Below are 26,193 nucleotides of genomic sequence, written 5' to 3'. Positions count from 1 at the left end.
CAAATCTAAACAGAGATTGTGAGCAGAGTCTGTTACCAATTTCTGATTTCAGAAAAGTAACAAATTGTACACAGAATTTGTATTATCAGACAATGTCAGCAAACTACTGTCAAAAGTATGACAAAGCTTGATGACGCTGTGCCAGAAAATTGATGACAGAAACCGAACAGAGTCTGCTGCATAACTTGACAGCAGATTGGCAACAGAAACCGAGCACGATCTGTCAATTTCATGCTCCGCCATGAGATAGACTTGTTTCTCATAAGAAGAAAATTTCCAGGAATCCTATAAGAATTGGCGTATGTAAATCGAATAGGTAAATCTCCTAAAGATTCTCATCAAGCTCTTTCGAAGCATGCTTTCTAAATCTCCAAATATTTTTTTAACTATTTATATTACTTTCCAATGTGTTTTTTTTTAATGTGAAGTTAATCAATAATACTTTAGCAATAAAACAGTATGATTGTTTCCAGTTTTCACACCAATATATATAAATATATAATTATATACAAGGTGGGGCATTTTAATCGCCAAACGAATATCTCAGAAGAAGAGGGATACAAAAGTAAGTAATAAAAAAGTTTTATATGAAAGTTGTAGGTTTTCTTGGGGAGAAAAAAGGTGGAAATAACGGATTTTAGATAGAGGGCACTATCAAAGTTAGGTTAAGGTCAACATGAATTTTTTAAAAGGAACCGCCATTTTTTTATTGCATATTCTTATAATGCACCTCGAGAGTTTTCCAAAATACTATGATAAAATATTTTTTCGTTAAGTTATAAACTTTTCGAGTTATAGGGCTCAGAAGTTACAGTACTTCCGGCATTAGCATTACTCAAGGTGTCCGACTGACGGCTAAAAACCTCTTGAATATTGTTTAGGATTATGATCTGGATAACATTTGTCAAGATCAAGACCATTAGTGATTATATCTCTTATTATATTTTCATGTTTACGTAAAAATAAATTTTTAGTGCAAAAATGGAAATAAGAGGAACAATCTCCAATGGCCTTGATCTTGATAAATATTATTTAAGTCATGATTCTGAACAACATTCAAAAGGTTCGTCGGTCGGACATCTTGGATAATGCTAATGCCGGAGGTACTGTAACTTTCGAGCCCTGCTCTCGAAAGTACAATACTTTATGGAAAAATATTTTATTATAGTGTTTTGGAAAACTCTCGAGCTATGCTATGAGAATATGCAATAAAAATGGGGAATTCCATTTAAAAAATTCATATTGACCTTGACCTAATCTTGGTAGTACCCCTTATCCAAAATCCATTATTTTCATTTTCTTTCCCCCAAGAAAACCTACAATTTTCATATAAAACTTTTTCTCTCTTAGTATCTCTCTTAGTTTCTGAGATATTCGCCTGGGGCGATTAAAATGCCTCATCCTGTATATATGTACGCAAAATTTCTTATAAGAAATAGGTCGATTTAAATGAAAATGACAGATCTTGCTCGGTTTCTCCTCGCAATCTCCTATCAGATTCTATCAGCAGATTCTGTTTGATTTTTACTGCCAGTCTGTTTGCATAGAATGTTAACAGGTTATTGTCAGAACAGAAGCAGAATGTGACATCAATTGTGATCAATCTGCTAACATCTAATCAAATCTGTTACCAGTCTGTCTACATCTTGCTAACATTTTGCTATCTGGATATATAATTATGCCCCACATAGTAATATCACGTAATGTCATAGTAATATCGCAGTAATATTGCAATGTACCAGAAATATTACATAAAAAAATATAATATTACAGAAATACTGATGTATTACATGTTGATATAACCAATATTAAAATATCACAGTAATATTGCGGCAATGTCTTCAGTAACAGAATGATATTATAATTAATAAGGTAATATAAGATATTATAATTAATTTAACATTATTTTTATAATGTTTTATTGACGTTAAGAATGTCATTAAGACGTTATTAAAATATCACAAAATTATACGTACACACACACACATATAATTTTATAAGTGATATTTAGTTTATTACAACTTTTTTAGTTTATTGTAATATTATATAAGTTTTGTAACAATAACAATCAGTGCATTCTTTTTTAATTTATATCATATGGAATAATTTTTAAAATAACATTAAAAATATCAATTCAATGAATTCTTTTAAAAATTTTTTAAAATGTTTTTCTCAATAAATGTTACATAAATATTATATAAACATTGCATAAAAACCACAGAAATATTACATAATATTAAAATGATATTTCTGCGATATATCTCAGTAATATTTTTGTGATTTATTTTCACATTATAATATTACTATAACATTTCAGTAATATTTCAATAATTTCTGCTAGATTCCGTAGTAATATTGCAATGTGAGAAAAATGATATTACGTGCTATGTAGAATCCATATACCTTATTTTCTTAATTTTTAAGAAATTTATCTCAATAAGAGTGAGAATTTATAATTGTCAAGTAATTTGGCTACCTGATAATTAAACATTTGAAGAAATTTTGTGCATTATGATATTAATTATTTACTATAAATTTGCTTAATTAATATTATTATTTGAATTTAAAGTTAGTTAAATCGTGATTTTACTTATATTGCCTGTTAATGTTTATTATAAATGAATAGAAAAAAAGAAAATCATCAAAAGCATAAGCGTATATAAAAATTTATTCAATTTTAAATAAATAAGTACGACATTAACACTGTTCTTATTCATTTCTAACATTAAAAATATATGGTCTTTCCAATTAGGATAATACGACTAATTTAAATTACTAATTTTTAAGTATTTTTGATTATGGTAAAGAATTTTTTTGTGCAATTTCTTGAGTCTTTATATTGGGTTAGGGAAAAAATCTTTTTACATATATCCAATAGATGAAGATCGATTTTTTACGTGATGTCGATTTTTTACGTGCCATTATTATGTGATGTATTAAGTTATATATCGTTGGAAAGATGCTATTCGTATAACATTTTGAAATAGATGATCATAGATTTGAATGATACTGACAAATTCAATCAAATTTGAAAATGAGTGAAAATCAGAAAATATTTTCGACACATTTTACTTGTTTATTATAAAAAAGGGAAAAACGCTGCGCAAGCTGCAGAAAAAAATTGTGTTTATAGAGAGAATGCTTTAACAAGACAAACAGCAAATTAGTTTCCATTTCGAGATAGAAATTTCAACGTCGCTGCACATCTGGGCCTATTATGGAAAACGTCGATGAAATTTTTCAAAAAATTAAAGAAAATCGTCATGTGAGGAGCTATAATATAGTTAAACATTGATTATAAAATCTAGAAAAATATATATAATAATAACGTTAAGTACAGGCAATGCAAAATTTTGTACATGCAAAATTTTATACATAGTTAATATGTTAAAAAAGTTATAGTAAGTTATAGTAAGAACTAAGAGAACAATTTGTGTTATGTCATTTCGACAGTCGATTGAATAATAATGATTATCACAACAGTCAACGGGTCAATTTTTTTGAGAGGAAAAACATTGAAGATATTATTTTACGATGCAATATTTCAACCATTGCGCCAAGAGGAAATATTATTGAAGAAGACTCGAATCATGAATTGAAACGTTCAAGGTTATATATATTTAATATTAAGATTTGCGCTAATTAATAACCAGCATTGACTTCTATTGTACTTAACGTTATATATATTTTTCTAAATTGTTTCAATTAAAGAGGTCTGTAAAAAACTTACTAATTTTTTGTTAGTTTTTTAATTTCTCATTGATTATAAAATCGTTTTGGGACACTTGCATAAGGCTGGATGCACAAAGAAGCTTGATGTTTGGGTACCACATGAGTTGATGTTAAAAAATTTAATGGATCGAATATCCATTTGCGAATCGCTGCTGAAACAAAATTGAACCTTTATTGAAAAGATTAATAACGGGCGATGGAAAGTGGATAACATATAATAATAATGATAATTATCGAAAAAGATCGTGGTGAAACGAAGTGAGATACCATAAATAATCGCAAGGCTCAGATTGACGCCAAAGAAAGTGATGCTGTGTGTGTCTGATGGGACTGGAAAGGAATCGTCCATTATGTTGCCATTAGGCAAAACGATTCTGATCTCTACTGTCAATAACTAATACGATTAGAACAATCCATTCAGGAAAAATGGTCAGAATTGATCAATAGAAAAGGCGTTATCTTCCAGTATGATAACGCTAGGCTATACACGTCTTTGATGACTCGACAAAAATTGGGAGAGCTTCTTGGCTGGGAAGTTTTGATGCATCCATTATATAATTCTGACCTTGCACCGACCGATTATCATTTATTTCGGTATTTACAGAACTCCCTTAATGAAGTAAACATGACTTCAAAAAAGGCTTGCGAAAATCATTTATCTCGATTTTCTACCGAGAAATCATAGAAGTTATACATCGAATAATGGCTCTACCCGAAATAGCAAAGTCATCGATCAAAAAGGCACATATTTGATTTAATAAAAGATTTGTAAATAATTTAAAAAATGTTTTAATTATGCTCCAATTTGTAAAAAGACTTCTTCCTTAACCCAATATTATGCTCTAAATTCGTTTTTTTAAAGATATTTTATGAAACATAGAGTCATTTTAATCATAGATAACCATAATATCCATAAGCACTTTTATATGCACGCATGCACGCACGCACATTTAAAAAAATTTATGTGTAGATAATATATGTAAAGATGATGTAAAAATAATAAATAGGTTTATAAATACTTGTTGCACTATACTTATACATAGTGCAACAAATATTTGATTTCTTCTATGCAATATTTATTAAACATAATAATCATAACTTTTTCATATAAGGTTTAAAGTACATATTGACTTTAATTACACAGTCAAATTGTACATTTGAAATAAATTATTTATATATTACTAATTTATGTTACTATTACACTAAATAATCTTAAACATTCTATAACATAGAAATAACGATATGATACGGTACAAATTTTGGATCAATGAGAATAAATCTAATTAAATAAGAGACATCCTATATATATTTGATCAAAGCAGAGCTTAGTACTTAGCTTTTATACCGCCGCATATTTGACTGACTGATGGCCAAAATTATTTTTGTAGTTTAAGTGGATTTAAACGTGCCATTTTACTAATTCATTTAACTATTTAATTATTCTCTTTAATTAAAACGTAAGTTTAAGCTTAAAATGTATATATAATAATATCAGCTCGAATAATTATTTTGACCTTCAGTGATTTTAAAATAAAATTCAAACAATTGAAACCAAAAATAAACATATAAAGGGTCAAGAAATTCATATTTATTACCTTAATAAACTTATATTGACTATATCACGGAAAACCGCGCGATTGAATTAGAAATCTTCATCTTTTTATTAAAATAAAAAAATTAAGGAATAGAAAAGTACTAATATCATCGAGTTTGTTAAAATTGATCGAAGAAAATAATAATTTTTTCGAAATGCTTTAGCTTGCAAGAGCAACAACCAGGTGTCGGAAATTTTGATGCGCTTTTTATGATTTGTTCTTGAAAAAAAAAAACGATACGATATAAATTTTATTAAAATATTTCTTCTGTTCAGAGAATTGCTGCGCGCGCGAGTGAGATGCTTACTGAAATAAGCAACATTTCGATTAGCACGCGGTCTACTTGCTGCGTTCAGAATCATCTGAGATTCAGAATCATCCTGGTGTAATAATTTTATCCTTCGGTGAAATAAAATGAAATTAATAAAGGTATTGATATTTTCCTGTACAGTACGTTTCTCAAATTATTACAATAATTATTTAAAAAATTGATTTCTTCAAAACTATGAGTCATCGTTTTTTTTTCGCTCAAGAATAGCCTGTAAAAAGCGCATCAAAATCTCCGACACTGTCACCTGATGTTCCTCTTGTTAGTTAAAATCTATTCAAACGTACTCATTTTATCACAATTCATAACTATTCACTTGAAACTATTCCAAATAAAAAATATTTATTCTTGGAAGGAATGCCAAGAAAAAATATGTCTATCAAATAGAGTTCGACTGTTCGCTGGCTGGTCACTTGTTTACGCGTAACCAGGACATTAGGTAATCAATTGTTTTCTGACTCTTCAGCTTTCTAAAATAGTATTTATTTTTCAATCTGGAGTGAGTTTCAAAAATCGACTTTTGGCCACCTAAATCAAATAAATATCTCACTGTGCGCCGGCCATATGGCGTCAAGCGATTACTCTTACACATCAAGCAATGTATAGTAGACATATACAGGGTGTCTCAAAAAGTCGGGACACCTGAATATCTCGGAAAAAAGTTTTACAGAAAAAGTTTTACAAAAGTGTTTTAGACAAAAGTTATAGAGTTCATAAAGATCTGTTTACTGATCAGTTTTACCTTGAGTCGCCAAAGTCAGTAGCGGAATATTTAAATGTCTTATCACTGATTGTCACTATTGTTCACTAGCGAATAATACGACAATCCTGAAAAAGCTCGAAAGAAAGCTCGACTCTCATTGGCTATCACTAGTTAACGATAGCAGCAATTGTTGATAAAACGTTTAGAACATCCCGCAAAGGTCAAGATCACATCGATTTTTTTAAATGGTATACCTTATTTTTTATTCCAAACTCTAATAGCTAGTCAAGTGTCAAGAATTTTTTAAAATACTACAATAAAGTTATTTTTCATAAAGTACTTTTCAAGTTATAAAGCTTGAAAGTTACACTCACTATCGCCGGCATTAATATTGCGCAAGGTGTTCGACCGACGGTTAAAATCTTTTGAATATTGTTCAGGATCATGTCCTGAATAACATTTGTTAAAATTAAGGTCACATTGGAGATTGTTTCTCTTATTTACATTTTTATATAAAAATAAATTTTCAGTGCAAAAATGAAAATAAGAAAAACATTCTCCAATAACCTTGATTTTAACAAATATTATCCAGAACATGATCTTGAACAACATTCAAGAAGTTTTAGCCGTCAATCGGACATCTTGCGTAACGCTAATGCCGACGGTATTGTAACTTTCATGCCTTATAATTCGAAAAGTACTTCATGAAAAAATTATTTTATTGTAGTGTTTTGAAAAGCTTTTGATACTAGTTATTAGATTCTGAAATCAAAAGTAGTGTCCCATTTTAAAATATCGATGTGACCTTGACCTGACCTTGGCGACGTCATCCTGAAAGTCCAACTAATAAGATCAGTAAATAGATCTTTTTGAACCCTATAACTTTTGTCTGAAATACTTTTCTGTAAAATATTGGGTCATCTAAAAAGTATCCGCGGTTTTTTGTCACTAGATGTTGATGGTCAACACATCTAGTGACAAAAAACCGCGGATACTTTTTAGATGACCCAATATATATTTTCCGAGATATTCAGATATCTCGATCTTTTTGGGACACCTTGTATACGGATTATTATAGGACTATATGAGGGAACTATCCATGATTCTTTTCGATCTTGAAATACATTCATGAACATCTTATCATTAATAATGTAGGATTTCTTTCGTTTTCATCGCTGCAAAATTCGTATTGTATCTTATTGTTTATCTTCTTCTTGAAACGTTCACTTACTAGATTGATTATTGCGACAATATTGCCATAGCTTCGGTGGACAAATTGATATGACGTCCATCCCGGAAAGACGGAAGTTCCAAGTTCAATCTCTGGCTAATATTGTACAATATTTTTCACAATAAAATTATTCAAGATATTTAGATTTTCTTTAACATTCTACCATTAATATTCTTATAAAAATGCTAATTAGTTAAAAAATTGCTTGTTAGTGATATGACTACTCCGGTTTTGTTCATGAATGTGATTCAAAACCAAAAAAAATTTCAGCGCGCACTTTGCAGAATTAGATACGTATACAAATTCACCCAGAAATATTTGAACACTAAGATCTGCTTGACCAAATATAGAATTTTTCTTATTTAATTAGATATATAGAAATAATTATTTTTAAAATATGAATTCTTAAACTCATTAAATAAAAAATTTATTTATTTATTTATAACATGATAATTATGTACATATATATGTTCATCAGCAATAAAACGGGTACAAAGGATATCAATGTAACATTATTGGACAATTAATCTACTTACAGAGTTAGAAATTCCCTGATTGACGGTTGAAGGCGTTAAATGAATCAGCAGATGTCGCTCCGGTTGGACTGTGTTTTGTATGGCAGATGGAGGTCTGGGAGGCAAAGGCGGCGGAGAGAGACTTTGCATGGATAAGGATTTGCGTGACGGCAGTGGGGGTGGCATGTCTGCGCCACTGCCACTGCTTGAGAGTGGACAATAACCCGAGGAACACGAAGTATTTGTTACCAATGAGCAAAGCTGCAAGACACAACAAAAAGTTGCTGTTACCAAAGAGGCAAAGTTATAAAACACAATGTGTTAGCAAAAATAGGCGAAAGCTTTGGTGCATTTATGATAAATCGAATTATATACACTTTGTTATTTTTAATGGAAGGGAGAAAAAAATTCTGAACGTAACAAGTTGAAAAAATAAAATAAAATTTCCTTTCCATAATAATTAACAAACATCGAGAAATTAATTGTTAAATTTATTTATTTATTTATTATTTATTTATTTATTTATTTTATGTTAAAGGACCCCGCACTTTAATTTTATGGAAAATATCTTTCTGCAGATTTGGCTAATTTTTGGATATATTGTACTTCTCTTCATTCTGAACAAATATCTCAATAAGTACAACTTGATCCTATGAGCCATTTTTACGCTATAAGCCTTGAAAGGTCCACATTTTATATGATGGATCTTTCAAGACTTGTAGCGCAAAAACGGCTCATAGGATCAAGTTATGCCCATTGAAACACAATGAAGAAAATTCAAAATTAAGAAAATTACAACATATCCAAAAATTAGCCAAATTCGCAAAAAGACATTTCCATAAGATTAGTGCGGGATCCTTTGGATATTAGTTTATATAGAAAAAAAATTTTAATCAGACAAGGTATATTTCTTATAGAACGAAAATAATAACAAACTATTAAATGATTTGCATAAAAATTGTTAAATGGCTTACATAAAAATTATTAAATGACTTGCACAATTTAATATAATATGTGATATTATTCTGGTCTTGTGTATGCATACATTTAGAAAAATAATTCGGCGCACGGTTTGTGGAATCAGAAATGTATATAAATTCACATTAAATAAAAAAGTATTTAAGATCTGTTTTGACTGAAAATAGGAATTACACTTAATTAAAATTAAAAATTAATAAGCAAAAATGACTTTTTTGTGACATTTAAAATTTTTTTATAAAAGAGATTAACGTTATCCTGAAATTCTGATTAGAAGTCATGAATGCATATTCAATATATATAAAATGCATTTTTCTTATTTCAAAATCTCTTACTTTGTAGACATATATTATCATAGAATTTAAATACAAAGTTTTTTCAAGACAGCAAATTTATACTTATAAATTTTTACTAAGTATGTAACTATAGATAAATATACAGTCTAATTTATCATAATAAATTCCTCTAAATGTACATATATACGGGATGATTCGTATAAAGTACAAGATTTAATTATTAACGAAATTTGAAACTATATGAATAATAATTATTATAATAGTTTATACCAATGTGCTCAACCCAAAGGGGGATATCATTTTATTATATATTCATTAAAGAGATACGATTATAAAAAAAAATTACATTAGTTCGAGATATTTGATATTTTATGTCAATATGTATCAGAATAAAGTACAAATTTCTTAAAAATTATTTTTTTTTCTATCTATGCCTTAGTACTTTTATATGAATATGACAATAATTAGAAGAATTAAATTATACAAAAAAACTATCTAATTCCATTAAAAAAAAAAAAATCACTTTGAAATCTTGGGAGTACATCTAAAGAGAATCTGTGACTATCAAAGATGTCCCTCTCAAAACAAAGTAATGTTACTCTATTATATTAGGTGTTGGAATTAATTCGTAGCGTTTTTAATGAAAGAATGTTATTTATTTCACATGAGCATTAAAAAATACATTAATGAAAGTACTTCCCATCACTTGTAAAACGCTACGAATTAATTCCAACACCTAATACAATACAATGTACTTTTTGTTTTCTGTTTCTTGCCTCTTGTTTTTTCCTCCTTTATAACTGTTTTATCAACAATTGTATTTCTTGTTACATACTTCCCGTTTCTTCTGAAGTTCGTTCACTTTTATCTCGGGCGACATAAAACAAAAACCCGGATAAGATGCAAAAATACAAGATGTAAAAAATAGCAAAAAGCAGAAACAGAAAACAAAAAGTATATTGTAGGATAAACATAAGTTCCACTTGAAATATTTGAAATAATACGAATAGTTCGAAAGATAATTCCGAAGTTTCCAATTCACCCTACCTCACAGACTTCTATTATAACACTAGACTGCTAACTCCCCACTTTTCCTATTGTCGGATAGTATGTATTACTTGTGGCGCATGCGCATTGTAAAACCGCGCATGCGCAGAACACCATATGTTTATATACTTTCATATACTCGAAGAGGTTATATATACACACAGAATGAACGAAATTAGACTTATTCAATGCGTTTTTACATGAAATGAAAGAATTTGAAATGATCTGAAATAAATAGTGCACGTGGTTCGTAACAGTTCGTGAAAATTAAAAGTTAGATTGCCATGACATCTCCTTATATAGTTAAGAACTAATTAGAGAGAAGCTGGTCACGTGACCTATTGGCGTCTCTTTTCTATACATAATGATTTTCCATTGTGCATTCATTGCGCGCAGGCAACACTTTTATATAAAGAAAAGTGGGAAGTTTGCAGTTTAGTGTATAATAGAAGTCTGTGCCCAATATACACATATGCACACTTTAGAGCTCATAGTACGTCTATCTCATATTCCAATTTATATATGATAATTGTTGAGTTTAGGGGCTTTATCTCCGATCTTGATAAAATTAGTCTTATTCGACGCGTTTTTACACGAAATGAATGAATCTGGTAGAAAAAAGTGTCGCTCTTTTCCGTGAATCAAGATATTAATTGTTAAAGTTGACAGATATTCAGATTAAGAAATCTGTCATATTTATGGTGACCATATTTTCTTAAAGAAAATAAAGGATAAATTTGAATATGTTAGGGCTTTGTTCCTATGTTTAAACCAGTTTGTGATTGTCAAGAATCCGTGTATTATACAATTTTATTGCACAGTGTAATCAAATTACACAGTTTTCTGATAGTTTGAAACTATCGAAATATTCGAAATATTGGAACAAATCTTTGATCTGAAATAATAAAAGATTCGAAATAATAAAAAATAAAAACAACTGTAGTTTAAATAAATTTAAATTTTTAAATTAACGAAAACAAAAAAATTTCAGAACAAAAATAGACAAATTTTCAGACAACCATAATGTTAAGTTCGATGTGTGTTTTTAATGTCAACAAAAAGAAAGGCAACAATATCGAGCTCAATGTACAAAAATAAAGGCGCGAGAGAAAATAATAAATTGAGCGGTATCTCGAAGAATACAAGATGGTGGTCATCTCGATTGTCGCTGAAACCTACAATCGAGATGGCATCACGATAAATAGTCGTGCGAGTTGACCGGAAAATTTAATTCCTTGTTCCAACACGCCTTCTCAAATCGCACGTTAAGTATTATTCATCCTTGGCAGTTTGCAACCCCAGTCCTTCCAGACATCTCTCATGCGAAAAAAGGGGTAGTGCCTTGGTTAGAATATCTGCAATCATATGTGTCGTAGAAACATGCCTTAGGTCCAATTCACCGGATGCAACCTTCTCACGAACAAAGTGACATCGGACGTCTATATGTTTTGTCCGGGCATAATAAACAGGATCGGAAGCAATGTAGAATGCCTTGAGATTGTCAATGTAGAGGATAATTTCTCCATACTTGTTCATCCATCAGACTTCGTAAATAGCTGGCTTCCTTTGCAGCTTCCGAGAGACTAACGTACTCTGCTTCGGTGGACGATAACACGATCGTTCGCTGCTTTTGAGATCTCCAAGAAATTGCGGCTCCACAAGTGTCAGGTCAGAGGTTACACAGACAAATATATCTCCGGACTCGTTTGGCTGCCGACTAGTGTTTCGCTTGAAAATTATTCATGAGTTGAGCCAGTCTAGAAACGGTGTAGCCATAGCAAGATACATTAGAGCACCGATCAACTCACGATACGGCAACTTTTGAGAATTCGAGTCTCGAGTTAATGGTCCCACCGTCGGACGATGTGATGATGGCATCTCAAAGGGTGTGGCTGCTCCGTTGCAATTTTCCATTCCATATCTTTTCAGCAACATCACAATGTAACCCATCTGTGATAACTCGATTACTCCATCTTCTTGGTTAATCTCCAATCTCAAAATACTTTACAGGACCGAGATCCTTTATTTCAAAGTCTTGTAATAGTTAATTGATTTCCTGAATCTAAGCTTCATCTCGTGCCATTACAAATAGATCGTCAACATAGATGATCATGAGCATGATTTCAGAATTGCGCCAGCCGTAATAAAGACATGGTTCATTCATGATTGCTTTAAGATCCAAGCTTTTCAATTTTTGACTTAACTTGGCATGCCACTGCCGTCTGGCTTGACATAGTCCATACAAAGTTCGCTTAAGACGATAAACATCTCCTCCTTTCTCAATCATTTTAAACATGGCCTAAGTACGTGCATGAATCTCCGAAACATTCGACGTTTTAGCAACAATCCTAACCATTTCCTCGAGCATCTCAAACATCTCTATGATAATCTTTTCCTCGAGCTGACCATTACAACAGTAAGCAGAGGTAAGCAGTAACAACATCGAACTGCCAGATTTTTAGCTTAAGCTCGAGAGCCATCATGGTCTGAACTGTTTCCAGCCTCGCGACCTGTTTGATGATATTCAATTCCAAAACGTTGACTGTATCCCTTGGCGACTAATCTAGCCTTGTGACGTTCAATCTGGCCATCTGTACCATATTTATTCGTTAACATAAGTTTACAGCCAATAACATTCTGTCCGTCAATTTTCTTCCTCCTTCATTGGATCCTTATCTAAAACAAATACTTTCGAACCAAAAGTCTTTAGATTATCATAACTCACCGATTCGCCTGTCCATTTCTCGAATGGAATTTCTAAGGTGCTTGTTGGATCGGTTGCGTATATAACAAGCAATGGCAATGGTGTCAGTTCAGAAACTCGCTGTCAAGCCTGATTGAAGCATTAAACATTTAGCCATATCCGATTGAACCTAACCTCTAAGCTACTTCATTTGGTTGTGAAGTGTAAGGGACTGTTAATCTACGTTTAATACCATTGTTGATTACACATTGGTCGAACTCGGCGTTGCAGACTCTCCGTCATTGTCAAATTGCAAATACTTTATTTGCCTTCCAGTCATCCGTTCCACCATAGCCTGATACGATTTGAACGCCTCTAATACATCACTTTTCTCTCACATAGGAAATGAACTTCTCCCCATCTGGTACAGTCGTCAACAAAAGTTACGAAATATCGTGCACCATTGACTGCTTGTGTATGATATGGACCAATAATATCTGAGTGTACAATCTTTAATGGCTCGGTGCATGAGCTTCGATCATCAGAAAGAGTAATTTTGTCATTTTTCCCTTTAGACATATGGTGCAAGTCGACAGTTTATCAATATCCTTTAGATTCACATTTAATGAAACATGGTCTCGAATCGATCATGCGAGATAACGAGCATTTAAATGACCCAAACGGTAGTGCCACTTCAACAGTTCCGAACACTTCGATTTTACATCTTCACAAACATAATATAAATCTCCTTTACGATTCGCCACGAGTCTCACTGCCGTCACTGCGATCAACTATCCCGCACTTCTCGGTTATTAAAGTTATCTCGTATCCTATGTCCGTTATCTTAGTTACTGAGACCAAATTCTTACGTAAATCGAGTACATATAATGTATTCCGAAGTTGCACTAGTCGTTTTTCTTGCTCAGTCTCGGCGAGCTGAGCCAAAACCTCTTCTTCACCTTTGATTTCTGTAACAGTTTAGCTGACTAGATTTCATCTGATTCTGTCCGATTCATGCAAATGAAAACTTTTTCCGTCATCATAAAGATGAGCAGTGCATTCACTGTCAAGAATCCAGGACCTGTTCCGCATCTGTCTCCAAATACTTCTTCAATAGGCACAGTCACATGACAGGCGTAATCATCGACAGTATTTGCCGATTGCCGAGATTTTTCAGAGGATTTATTTTCTTTCTTCTTCGGACAATCTTTTTGTGTCCTATACCGACTTCTTGTGTTCTAAAACGCCATAATCATAACATCTTACGGTTAGACTGCTATTGCTTTTAGTTCTCTTTTCATCCATCTTTCTCTTTTTGAACGTCGAAATTTCGGTTTACTACTCTTCACAACTAAAGCAGTAATGAGCTCTCCTGCAGCTTTCCTCGTTTCTATTTCTTCCATCTTTACTTTCAATTCCTCTGCCCTGGGAAGCTTGTGTCGAGTCTTGATGGCACATCTGAAATTCTCGAACGAAGCTGGGAGACTGTACAATATCATTATAGTTAACAAATCACCATTTGTTTGTACATTCATATCCTCCAACTTGTCAACAGCATCGAAGAATTTATCAATATGTTCCTTCATATCTCCGCCATTCTGCATCCGCTGATGTATGAGCGTTGCTTTTCTTGCGGGCCCCTTGGAAGCATAGATCAACTCCAATTTTAGTCATATGGCACGCGACGTTTCACATCTATGAATTTGCGATAATTCTGAGGGGTGAATTGAAAGAATTAAGTCCGATCTGGCCTTTCTATCTGTAATTATCCAAGTCTCTGCCAAGACATTTTCATTCTCTTCATTTGTGGGTTCCGGCTTAACCTTGTCTCCACTGACATTCCCACAAATCGTTTGTTGTGAGCCTCCGCTTGCAGTCTCCAAGTATCGTAGTTGACTTTCGACAATAATTCAATACGATACGGTCTATATGAAACCATCGTAAAAGAGAAGAAAATTCGCACTATTAATTGAACACGTGGATACTTAACCTCAACATATAGCAAATCCTGGGTCCATAACCTGTTGGATTGGACCTGATATGAATTTGGAATACGAGTACGCCGGATGAGAAATAATTACAAATGACAACCGTAATGCTAAGTTCAATGTGCATTTTTAATATTAACAAAAAGAGAGGCAACACAACATCGAACTCAATATACAAAAGTAAAGGCGCGAGAGAGAATAGTAAGTTGAGCGGTATCTCGAAGAATACAAAATGGCGGTCATCTCGATTGTCGCTGAAACCTACAATCAAGATGGCGTCACGATAAACAATTGTGCGAGGTGACCGGAAAATTTGATTTCTTGTTCCAATAGTATTTTCCCTGGGGGAAGTGGAAGTAGATCTCGCTTCACGGAAAAGCGTGCACCCCCAAGCAGAGAGAGAAAGGTGGGAGTCGCTTCAGGTGAAAGTCGTGCACACCCAAGCAGAGGGAAAGGTGGGATGAGAGTCGTGGGATAAAAGCCGGCGCCCCCATATCATCGGTATCATTTTTATTTATAATTGAGAATGACCTAATGTAAGGTCGAAACGTTTGTTTTCTAATTTTAATGTTTTAAAATATAGCAACTAACAATTAGCTATTGCTCTAAGCCCTTTCTTTCATTTTATTAAAAATTAACTGAGCATGGATATTCAAATTTATTTTTATTATCTTTTATTTATAAATTGTAATAATCACTTCCGAAATTTATTTTACATTTTTTTTTCAAAATTGTTATGATTGTAACGCCCTGGGTGTGTATTGTTCCTATCAAAAATACCAGCCGGACATCGTTGCGGCAATCGCCGAAGAGCAATACATTTTGCCCGAATTTTATACATTAAACTCGCAGGTGATGCTCCGCCGAAGATACCCGAGTTCGTTTAAATTCCGCCGAATTTCATTCTCTTCCGCTCGTATTGTTAATCGTGCGGGAATCGTCGAATGATTCCGGAACAATATGAGCGGGAGCAATAATTAGTATAAAAGCTACATTTTTTCCCCGCGCGGTCTCTTTTCTATCCCACACCGATCCTGCTCTTCTACCGTTCTTATTCAGTTCCGAATCCTCTGGCCGCGAGCAGAAAAGTGGTAGAGAGTACTCTGCTATCCAGCGTTCTCGATCGCAATCGACTGGCTATCCTAGGTATCGATGGGGATCCCTGAGGCAGAGTGTATTGTGCCTCGCCTAGTGTTCTCGACTGTCGATCAACAAGCACTAATGCAACTACACCAACGGAAATTTTCGTGGCGGAGTGTATTCCGCCATGTTAATTGGCATCTTCCCTTTTTAATTTTTTGTTAAATCTAAAATAAATTTCACTATAGTTATATGATAAGTATTGTAGACTCGCGTCGCATGCTCCAAAATGCTCCTATTATAGCTCCTTCTCACGCCAACAAGCGCAAAATTGAGGAACTATGGACGCGAGCATGTGACGCGAAACAAACATTGGTAGTAGTAATACATGATAAAAAGAGACCGAATCTAAATGACGTGAGTGCAATGAAGACAACAACTTCAGTCGTAAGGGTGACTAAATTGTGATCTGAACGGTCATCAAGCAAGCGAGAAACCAGAGAATTAGAGAGAAACATTTACAAACGAAACACACCAATCCTTCCACCATGTCTTCAAAGTGTTTTAAAGTGTCCTTTCGTTTGATATATTTAAATTCTTAGATATGTTAGGTGACAAATAAAAGGTTTCTGATAACTGTACATGTAAATATCACATCGACTGTTAAAGAAATTTAGTGAACAAAAATATACATAGAAAAGGGATAAATAGGCAGACCTGTTCGTTTGTCGTACTAATCGCCGCAAGTTGTTCCTGTAAGGTGCGTACTCTTCTCTCAGCACCAGCCAGCTCCGACTGTATGGCCGAGATGTGAGTGCTGCTACTGCCAGTGCCAGTTTTTGCTAACTCGCTTCGTAATTTATCTACGTAACTTTGTTCTTTTTCCAACATAAGTTGAAATGTGTGGACTCTCTGTGTTTCCAACTGCCGCTTTTTCTCAAGCTAAAAAATAAAAGCATTGTCAAGAATAGGCTAAACTAGAAACATTTATTAATTTTTTATTTATAATTTTGTTAACATAATTCAAGGAAAGATAACTTTTTCTCGATTCCAGAAAAAGATTGTTTTAAAAAAATCCTTTTATCAAATTGAATACAATTTATAACCCATTTATTACGTCGCGATTTTGTGAAATTTTGGATTAAAGTTGTAAATGAAAACTAATTTTGCCATACAATAATTATATAATGACATTCGATCTTATAATATAATAAAATCGGGCTTCCCTCAAAAAGAAGAAAACAACTCAAATTGATCTTTATCAATTTCTTGAGTTCCAAAATATTTAATTTTTCTCAATAAATTACTAACCCACAGTCAAAATAATTTATTGGATTCATTGTTCACAAAAATAGTAAATTAACAGCTTTTTCAAGATGTTTTATATTTTATTAACTGTAATGTTGCAGTTTTGCTGCGGCGTCGCAGCGATCCTCCACAGTTGCAAAGCGCGAATTCGCGCCGGATCGGGAATTACGAGCGAAATCTCCAGGGAAGTCGCATGCGAAAATCGCAATTTATTTGCTAATCTCCAGGTTTCATATAATGTATGGGAACCTCACCGAGTGAAGAGATAGCGAGACATCGCCAAGAAGAGGCAACCTTGGCGAAGAGTGAAGAGAGGTTACAGATTACCGGAGCTACCACAGACCGATGCCGAGGAGTGCGGAGATGGCGAATGTTTCCAGTAATCTGCAGAAGCCACGGCTCACAAGAAACCTCTGCTTGAGCTCAAAAACGAGCGTGAGGGATAGACAGCAAGCAAGGGAGGATCCTTGGAGTGAGGACAATCGGCGGAAGTCAAACTGCCGGAATCGACGAAGAGATCATAACGCCAAAGACTCTGATAGGGCGACTGGAGACGACCGCTAAGGAAGACAGTTAAAAAAGTCTGCGGGGCTGCGAGATGTTCCACAGGATTCCGCCGATACGTTGCGTGCAAACGACTGCGAGTTCACTAACTGATCGCAACAATGCGCGACGTCACTGAGCATCCCTGCGTGAGGGTTAACAAGTTGATCATGTATCAATCGGGATTCTATTCGCTCTCTCCCGTTGCGAGCAAACATGATAAACGTTCTAGTCCGTGGAAGATGCTCTCACAGAAACCACGGAGGATATTGCGGAGGACTCAGAGGTTATCAGTGAAGTTGCCCTTATTTATCAATTCGTATAACATCACAATGAAGATCGATATCATTCCTGGAAATCGCAGTTGTGACGAATCGAAAAAGCTATTGTACCCTCGTATGGGTATGGAGCGTGACACGGGAGCGAGCGCTCTGCGATTCTCTTCCCGTATTTCTTCTGCGTGGCATTCCTGTTTCTTTATTATTATTTTTTTCTTCTCTTTCGAACAGCTCTTATGTACATCCAGCCTCTGCCGTTAGGTAGAGCTAGTCAACCTAGCTTTACGTGTACGAGAGTTCTTGTAATGTTTAATGCTATATTCGCGTACCCAGATTCGGAATTTTCGTATAGTTAGCGATTCTTCGTGTTAATGCAATTGACGCCGTCTCCGAGCATGTCTAGCGCCCAACATTTTCGCGACTCGCGATTCTTGACAATCACGCTCAACCGCGCGATCTGTACACCTTAATCGGAGAGCCTCCACCTCCCTTCCCTAATTAATCCGGCGTTTCTTAAATGTGATCTCGCATGCACCCCGAAGTGACCGGAAAAAAGCATGATATAACATTTAGTAATTATATCTTAATCGATTATGTATTCATAGACATTGTATTTAAGGCTCCCTTAAATTTATCTTTGAATGCTCATTAGCTAATAAAAAAATTCGTAGAATACTTGAAGGTAAATTTAAGAAAGTCTTAAATATAAGGCCGGACTATGAATACCTTAATCTTGTCGTTTTGATAAAAAATTTCGACAGACGACACGATCCCCAATAATAATGAACCTTTACGAGGCGTCACTTTTCAAAACTGGCTAATACCTTAATTTTATTTATTTTCAACAAGTATAAAAGCGTGGTAAAAGTATTGTTCTTTCTTTTGATTCCGAGGGTACAGAGGGTTTGTTTGTTATACAAAGTTTAAAACCTTTATGTGCAGCAAATGTTGTCACGAGTTTATCACAGAAGTCAATAATAAAATTATAATTTTCTTAATTTGGGGAATTTTGGGGGGATTATTAACATTTCAGATGAATTGCGTTAATGTCGACAACCATATCGACACGTAATTATTATTTCTGAAATTAATTCATTCGTTTGAAAAATATATATATTAGTTCAACATCTTAATACTTAGACCGTAGTGGCGCTTCGGATTTAAAGTAATGTTATAATATTTAACATAAACGGTCTTGTTTCCTATCTTATTGTTTATAATTTTCTATTTTTGTTTTATTTTTCTCATAAACTTGTTGATTATTGTTATTTAATTCTGTAAAAGTATTTTTAAATCTGTAAAAGCAATTAAAAAATTGGTGAATCGGAAAATTACACATTTCATCGATATAACGAGACAACTCCTACATTCCTTTAAATTTAAGTACATACACAAGTGTATTAATTTATGGTTTCTGAAAATATGAATTATATGATATGAATTATATGATGAATTAGATGATGTACTACATAATATTTTTATTTTTTCGATCAAAACTTTTAACTATTTAGCCTTATACAAACCGAGGAAAATGTAGGAATAAGACCGAGATCGAATCTGAAACTATCAATAGGCCTATTCTTTTTGGCTGAACTTTTGCACTAGTTCATCTTTCTTCCTCTTCTTTCCTCCAGGAGAGAAAAGGAAGAAAGATGAACTGGTGCAAAAGTTCAGCTAAAAAGAACAAGCCTTAAAATTCAGTCATCCCCAAACAAAGCAATATATAATTCTACTTTAGTTTATAAATTTTTCGATTGTTCAAATTAAAATAAAACACTACTGTATTCATAATATTCCTATTTTCTCACATTTTGTTCCGTTCTTAATCATTCCGGGTAAGAAGTGAAAACACAAAAAAATCACGGGACAATACACGTGCTTTTACTTACGTCAACTGGTTGTGGACCCGTAATTCGAGTATTACACGGAGCACTGCCCGCCGGTGCAGTGGATGCTCTGTGAAGGGAAGTCACCGGTTGCGAAGGTGACATGTTTCCGGCCGTCGACAAACTGACTGGACGAGGTTGACTCGTTGCACCAACTACACCAACTTGTAGACCAGAGGTTGTTGTTGCTGTAGTTGCTGTCGCTATCGCTGTTACTGCTGCTGCGCCACCACTTGACGTTACTGGTTTCTGTTGCACTGTCAGTACAACTTGCGTCGATGCTACAACAAAATTTTAAAAAAAGATGCACTCCAAAACAACTCTATACTACTTTTTTATACTTTTTAGAAACAAAGCAAATTGTAGACTAAAATATAAAAACAATTTTTTGATAGTTCTATATGTTTTGTTGAGAGTTATTGATAGCCCTCGGAGAGTTTTATAAGAAATTACAACTCTTTTTGGAAAAATCATAGACACAGGATTAATACCGCAGGAATGGAAGACATCGATAACAATATCAATCTTTAAGAAGGAAAAAAAGACCCAAACAACGACAGAGGGATAACACTCAATTCAATTTCGAAGGTACAAACGAAATAGCAGCGAAAATAGCAGAAAAATCTAATATAAACGAAGAACAAGGATTTAGATACAACCGATTTACTATAGATGTCATATATATAATACGACAGCTTATCGAAAAAGCGAGAGTCAACAAATCACTATTCATGTGTTTCATCGACCTTAAATAAGTTTTTCACAGAGTGCGTCTGGAGAATGTCTTTGGATCAATGGGGGAGCACAACATTTGCGAAAAATATAGGAGCATCATTGCTGAAATGAATAAAGACAACGCTACGAAGATAAAAGTCGGAAACACCTTAACAAAAGCAGTACCAATAACTACAGGCATAAGGCAGGGAGATAGCTTGAGCTCAATTCTCTTTAACCTAATAATGGATGATATAATAAAAAGTGTGAACGAGATAAACGCTGGAGATGGGAAACAACAAGATACAAATATGCTATGCGAATAACGCATCCTATTTGCGGATAATGAGGACGACCTCTAGAGACTCTTATATAAATTTCCTAACACAGCCGCCAAATTTAACATACTCATATCAATAAAAAAATCTATGGTTATATCAAAGGAGCCAATAAGATGTAAGCTAGTAATAAATAATATATCCATCCAACAGGTCTCAAAATACAACTATTTCGGCACGATGACATTCAGTAACAGAAATTTAGCAGTAGTATACAAGCAAATACGATATCAAGATACTTGAGAGACATAATATGGAGGAATCAAAACATAACAACAGAAAGCAAAATGAGAATTTATAAAACCTGGATCAGAACAGTGCTAACATACGCAACAGAAACGAGAGTCGAGACATTCAAGACAAAAAGAATTCTATAGAAATGAAGACTAGCTTATTGCTAAGAGCAATAAGAGAAATCAACTGGAGGGACAGAATAATAAAAAAACAAATAATTCACGATATCGAGAATATAAGATGGGTCAGAGCGAAGCGGCGAGATTGGAGAGATCACATAGAAAGAATGGGACTGAAAAGACTAGCCAAGTGGGCTAGAAACACAAAAGCCACAGAGCTCCCGACCGCCAGGAAGATCTCCAAAAAGGTAGCACGAAAGCTCGACATCCGGATCACAGAAGATATAGAGGAGTGGACAAAACAAGATCTGATCCTATATTAAAAAGAAGAAGAAATGAGAATTTCTTTAAATTACTAAAAAGCGATAAAATCAAGGATGAAAATAAACTATTTTACAGAATATTAAGTTCGACATTGGGTGATAGCAGATCCAATGTATAGAGATAAGCATAATGATATCAGTTTGTTACAAATCATCAAACGCTTTGCATTGTTTTTTAATGGAAATTTAAGTCCCTTGAAGCAATTTGAGAATTAAAACCTTTGCGGAAATGTCTTAACTAAAGGTACGTTAACTTGGTCAACGAAAGAAATATGTTGTGAGAAATTGTACAGCTCAATAACGCGAGACGAGTAAGATTGAGTCATTAACTACATAATATTGAAAAATTAGGTGACGTTGATTTTTGATGAGGTTTTTCAGAACCTAGGATGGTCAGAAAAGTTTTTAGCGACCTCGAAAATGCCTAGGTACCCATATTTCTTGATTTAAAAAGAAAAAAATTTTCAGAATTGTTGACAGGCCTATCATCCCATGACCGACACATCACAGTTGATCATTGGGCTGTACTTATATGAGAATATTTAGTAAAAGTGCACTTGTTCAGATAAAAAAAAGCCCGGCCGCTTGGAGGTTAACAATAACTGAGCCAAATTTCAAAACATTTGGATTAATTCTGTGATAGTCCTGGTGTCCACGGTTTTTGAAAACACCAACTTGAGAAAAACGCGATTAAAATTTCAATAACAATCCCTTTTCGTCGCATTTTAAGCACATGGACGATTTCTAACCAAAACTAATATAATGTATATTAAAATTGTTGTCAATGTTATCTACAGATATATAACTATAACGTCAAATAATGATTGAATTATTCTGGTAAACGGAACAATTTAACGGCGGTATGGAGACATCAATTGCTGTGCAATGTTCGACATAATTAACTCTATCTTCGTTAATATTAGGAATTTCACATTGGGAATTTAACATTGGAAATTTGAATAAAAAACTTTATATTCTTTAGACATTAAATTATCGATTTAAGCAAAAAAATTTTCGATTTTTTAACAGTTTCAAAAACCTCTTAAGAGATATCATAATTTTTCGTATGTCGAAAAATTTCTAACACCTGAAACTTTTTTAAAAGTAATTCTATCGATTCTGGATAGCAAGAGTTCTGATGAAAGTTATTATGACTCGAAAAACTAGAATCAATATTATAGAAGGTATCACGATTTTTTGTCATGCATTTTGTGAAGTTGACAACCAAACTTTTACTATTAATTTTTTTTGTTTAACTCGCCGGAATTATTTTTAATTTCAGACAGAAACTCCAGACGCATTAAACTCTCCGAGATGCATTTAGAACTATAAAAATTATTAGGTGCGCAACTAAGTTCTCGCTGTTATTTTGATGCAAATGCCATGAAAATAACAGCGAGAACTTAGTTGCGCACCTAATAATTTTTTCAAAATAAGATGCTAATTTCACAGAGATGAATATAACATATTTTTAATATAATAATACAAATACCACATTTGCAGTAATTCTTCAATTTTTAACAAAAACATACAAAATTTAAAAAATAAAATACTTACACTTTATAAGCTGAACTACATCAGTATGCGTAGATTGCATCACATTGACTCCATTCACCTTTAACACAAAAAACCGTTATAAAACCTTTTATATAAAATTTTTTATTTATTAATAATAAAGAGTTAATATAACTTAGAATTAATTAAATATTAATTCCTTTCAATTCAAAAAATTATGTTTTAATAAAACAAATTCTAAAATGATTTTAATGTTCTCTATTTAGATTAATTCACAAATATAATTGACTCTTTCGTATTTCTTACTTCATATTTCTCTAATCTTTATCGCGCTTCTTTCCTTGTGCTTTTTTTCTACCAGTTCATATTTATACCAGGTCATTTGAGTAATTCTAAGCATAAATGACAGAGTGATGAAAAATCAGCGCAAAGATAAAAAAAATAGGAGAATAAAAAATATATAGATATAATTACGTTGCATATAATATATTATATCAAATAAGATTCTTTTTAATTAAAAAATTTTGTAAGATTTGTAACTCAAACTATCAATGTTTTATCAAATAAAAATCAAGTCTATCTATATGAACTAAACAATTTTATGTAAAATTTTCATATTTTAGAAACACAATATTAGAAACATATTTATAAAATAAAAATTTATAGATATATATCAACAAATGCAACAATTTATTACGAGTACAAGACGATTTAGTACGAGTACAAGATAATTACTACAAGCCTACAAACAACTATACACACTAAACTAATTTAATCTTCCAGCGGGTGCGCACATGTTTTCCGTACATGCGCGCCGTTTTATGAAGAGGATACAGGTAAAATCTATTTTCTGAACTTCGGCTTCCCAAGGTACTCCTTCAGTGTCTTTCGGACCGTCGATTCACTCAAGTCGCGTTCTGTTAGCGTATGTTGTTTACATAGAATCAATTTTTAAGATATCATGGCATTTTTTCAGAAAAATGTTCCTGTGGAGGATATACAGGAATCGCTCAATGTCAGTGAAAAGCAAGGGAGGTGCAAGTTATGCAAAAATACAACTACCATTCTCAAATGCAACGAATGTTTTCATTTTACTTGTAAAAAACATTCGACAATTATTATTTGCAATAGTTATATTGCGACTGAAAGCGCACAAAACTTTTTTTTATTAATCCATTTTCTAATAAACACTTATTTTTTTAAATAAATGATTATTTAAATATCGTAAACTTTCATCGCATAATGCTTATTTGATGATATTATGCTTTAATCTTTAGAATTTTCAGTTTTATTCTACGGTGTTCTCTATACATGGCCCACCCGCTCTCGTTATGAAAGGGCGCGCGCCCGCTGGAAGACTAACATATAATAAAATAAAATTTCCTCGATAAATACTTAGATACATCACATATACAAGAAGTAATTAATAATCTAGATTAACAAAAGTGTTGTGTTTTCTCTCATATCTATACTTTATTATCATGTATTCACCTTGATTATTTTATCACCCGCATGAAGACCAGCTCTTGCTGCCGCACCGCCTACAAAATATATCATTCTTGTAAGAACATTAACAATTTATATATGTATATTTATGTAAATACATACAATTTTTGTTATTATATATATAGAATTCGAAATAAACGTTTGTCCTTAAAATAACATATTCTCAACTTAATTCTAAGAGACTTTTTCTTTACCAAAATTTTGTCCGAAGTAGTTTTGAAATTATAGCAAGAAATAGTTAGCAAATTACGAGACGCAAAAAGAAGATAGATAGAAGCAATGCAACTTACCTTCCAAAGCTGGCAGTACGTGGAATCCTCGTTGAAATCAGTTGATCGCTACATACGATAGTGCATACATATGCGATTGCAACCCCCCCCTCTCTTTTCCTCCCTCTCCCTCTCTCTCTCTCTCTCTCTCTCTCTCTCTCTCTCTCTCTCTCTCTGGCATACGTAGGCATGCACAAAATTATCTTGTAAAAATTCAATGACTGTATTATTGTAACTTATTAAGAAAGACGGGTAAAGACTTTTACATTTATTGTTAATATATATTTCTATTAATAACAACAATTGTAAATGTTACAATTCACTCCAAAATCTATATCGTCATGTCGACAATAAGAGTTAATATATTACTATAATATATTACTATATTAATATACTATTACTAGTTAACTTATCAATTCATATAGTTTGACTTATACAATTCCTGTAATTTTAAAGAGTTATACTATATAACTACAATAATTATTTGTGACAAGATAAAAAGCATAACAGCTGAAGAAGTCTCCAAAATGCTAGCGTCTTCAAAACGTTTGCGTGATTTAATTTTTAGTTGTTAACTATATGCGTTCTAATTTGCGTTTTTAATTGTTAACTTATGTCGTTCTGAATAAATTGACATTGCGCATCAATACCCATGTTCTTTTATTTAAAATATATTTAATTAATTTATTAATTAAATTTATTTTTTATTTAATTAATTCACTGTTAGAAAGAATAAATTTTCATTTCGATGAACCATATCTAGTTCCAAAAATAAATACCTATATATGTTAATAAACTTCTATTCCTCTTACAAAGCTAATCCAGATATCACATGTTCCTGCTGACAGATCAAGTAATTAATCAGTTCTTCTTTTCTTATAAAACGTGTCACTTTAATATCATAATCAATGTAATTCGTGCCCGTAAAAACTATTCATTTATTTGAAGAAAACGAGAAATCTACTCATGTCAGTTAAGTGGTTT

General features: G+C 32.9%; 1 protein-coding gene across 6 annotated transcripts in view; it reads right to left on the bottom strand.

Moving 5' to 3' along the window:
* Nucleotides 1-26,193, bottom strand: part of RhoGEF2 (Rho guanine nucleotide exchange factor 2) — a 188,995-nt gene that overhangs the window by 125,623 nt on the left and 37,179 nt on the right. For 5 of the 6 annotated variants that reach the window (XM_087411682.1, XM_087411681.1, XM_087411679.1 and 2 more), the window contains exons 3-7: nt 24,926-24,975; nt 23,477-23,534; nt 20,195-20,472; nt 16,894-17,118; nt 8,126-8,365 (exon numbers count right to left, since the gene is read on the bottom strand). In XM_087411682.1, coding sequence (XP_087267808.1) covers nt 8,126-8,365; nt 16,894-17,118; nt 20,195-20,472; nt 23,477-23,534; nt 24,926-24,975 — 851 coding nt within the window. The remainder of the gene's footprint in view (nt 1-8,125; nt 8,366-16,893; nt 17,119-20,194; nt 20,473-23,476; nt 23,535-24,925; nt 24,976-26,193) is intronic. The other variant, XM_011070958.2, reaches the window with a different exon arrangement.

Source organism: Acromyrmex echinatior, chromosome 12 (assembly GCF_024713525.1).
Source record: "Acromyrmex echinatior isolate Ae372 chromosome 12, ASM2471352v2, whole genome shotgun sequence".
Classification (NCBI taxonomy): Eukaryota; Metazoa; Arthropoda; class Insecta; order Hymenoptera; family Formicidae; genus Acromyrmex; species Acromyrmex echinatior.
This window is presented reverse-complemented; position numbering and strand designations above follow the sequence as displayed.